Here is a 1101-nt window from a genome sequence, read left to right on the forward strand (position 1 = left end):
AACGTCACAGGCTTCCTCCAGGAGCTGAACCAGTCGGGCTGCCGCTTCCTCCGAGTCGCACAATACAGGCTGCGGACACAGCCAATCCTTTGTGATCATAGCAGCTGTTAACAAATCCCAGTTCATACTCTTCGTTGACCATCTAGGGAAAGTAGCCTGCTTCTTTCTTCGACAGTCTGTTATTTCCGCGTCAACATGCTGTTTGATTTCCATCTCAATGAGAGCATGGTCTGACATGGTCTCAGTGTCCCCAATAACTCTCCAATTACTCATATTTTTNGCCATATCCGGGCTGCACCAAGTGAGATCCACCACCGAGGTACTTTGCGCCCGTATACATGTAGGGGAGGTACCCACATTGAGCAAAACTAGATCGAGGGAAGCTGCCCATTCTTCCAACACTTNGCCACGCATATTAGTGCGCTTTGATCCCCAACTCGTCGAAGCCGCATTAAAATCCCCCATAATAACAAAGGGGGAGGGTCCTGTTCTCCTGACGCTATCGGCCAGCCTATCCAGACGGTCCTCAAAATCTTTTCGGCATTCATTAGGGGAAAGATAGACACTAAACATCCGCCAGCCCCCAATCTTGATACCAACGAAANCTCTACCCCTAACAATAGGGCGGACTTCCAACTTGCACGCTCGCGGATGCCAATAAACAGCAGCTGTATTATCCAAGTCCCCGAACCATAACTGTGAATCGGGGACCATATACGGTTCAGCAACACATGCCAATCCAGCCCCAGTCTCCATCACGTNCTGCATAAGCATGTCTTGTGCCGCCCTACAATGATTAATGTTTAATTGCACTACTATCATGTTTCNATTTGAGTCTCTTCTTCTGCCGGACCCCCACCAGCAGGTTCAGTTACTACAGATGAGACCAAAGTTTTGCTACATACATTAGTCATCTTCCTATTTGTTACGTTAGCCACTCGACTAGGCTGAAGTCCACCAATATTTTTTGCGGCACATTTTTCGGTGCCAACTCTGTGCTCCGATGGCACACCACGTAGGGAGCATATAGGACATCGTACTCGACCAGAACAAGTTATGGCCTTATGTCCAGCCTCTCCACATCTGTAGCATAGGTTACTT

At 48.4% G+C, this 1101-nt stretch overlaps 1 protein-coding gene across 1 annotated transcript; it reads right to left on the reverse strand.

Annotated features, from left to right (window-relative positions):
- Positions 1-8: 8 nt before the first annotated feature.
- LOC109862105 lies at positions 9-822 on the reverse strand (the record flags this gene model as incomplete). Its single annotated transcript, XM_020442023.1, has 1 exon — positions 9-822. A coding segment is annotated over exon 1 (814 nt), but the record flags the coding sequence as incomplete, so codon positions are not given.
- Between the last annotated feature and the right edge of the window lie 279 nt (positions 823-1101).

The sequence above is a fragment of the Pseudomyrmex gracilis genome, unplaced genomic scaffold (assembly GCF_002006095.1).
Source record: "Pseudomyrmex gracilis isolate BER0280 unplaced genomic scaffold, ASM200609v1 scaffold_1371, whole genome shotgun sequence".
Classification (NCBI taxonomy): Eukaryota; Metazoa; Arthropoda; class Insecta; order Hymenoptera; family Formicidae; genus Pseudomyrmex; species Pseudomyrmex gracilis.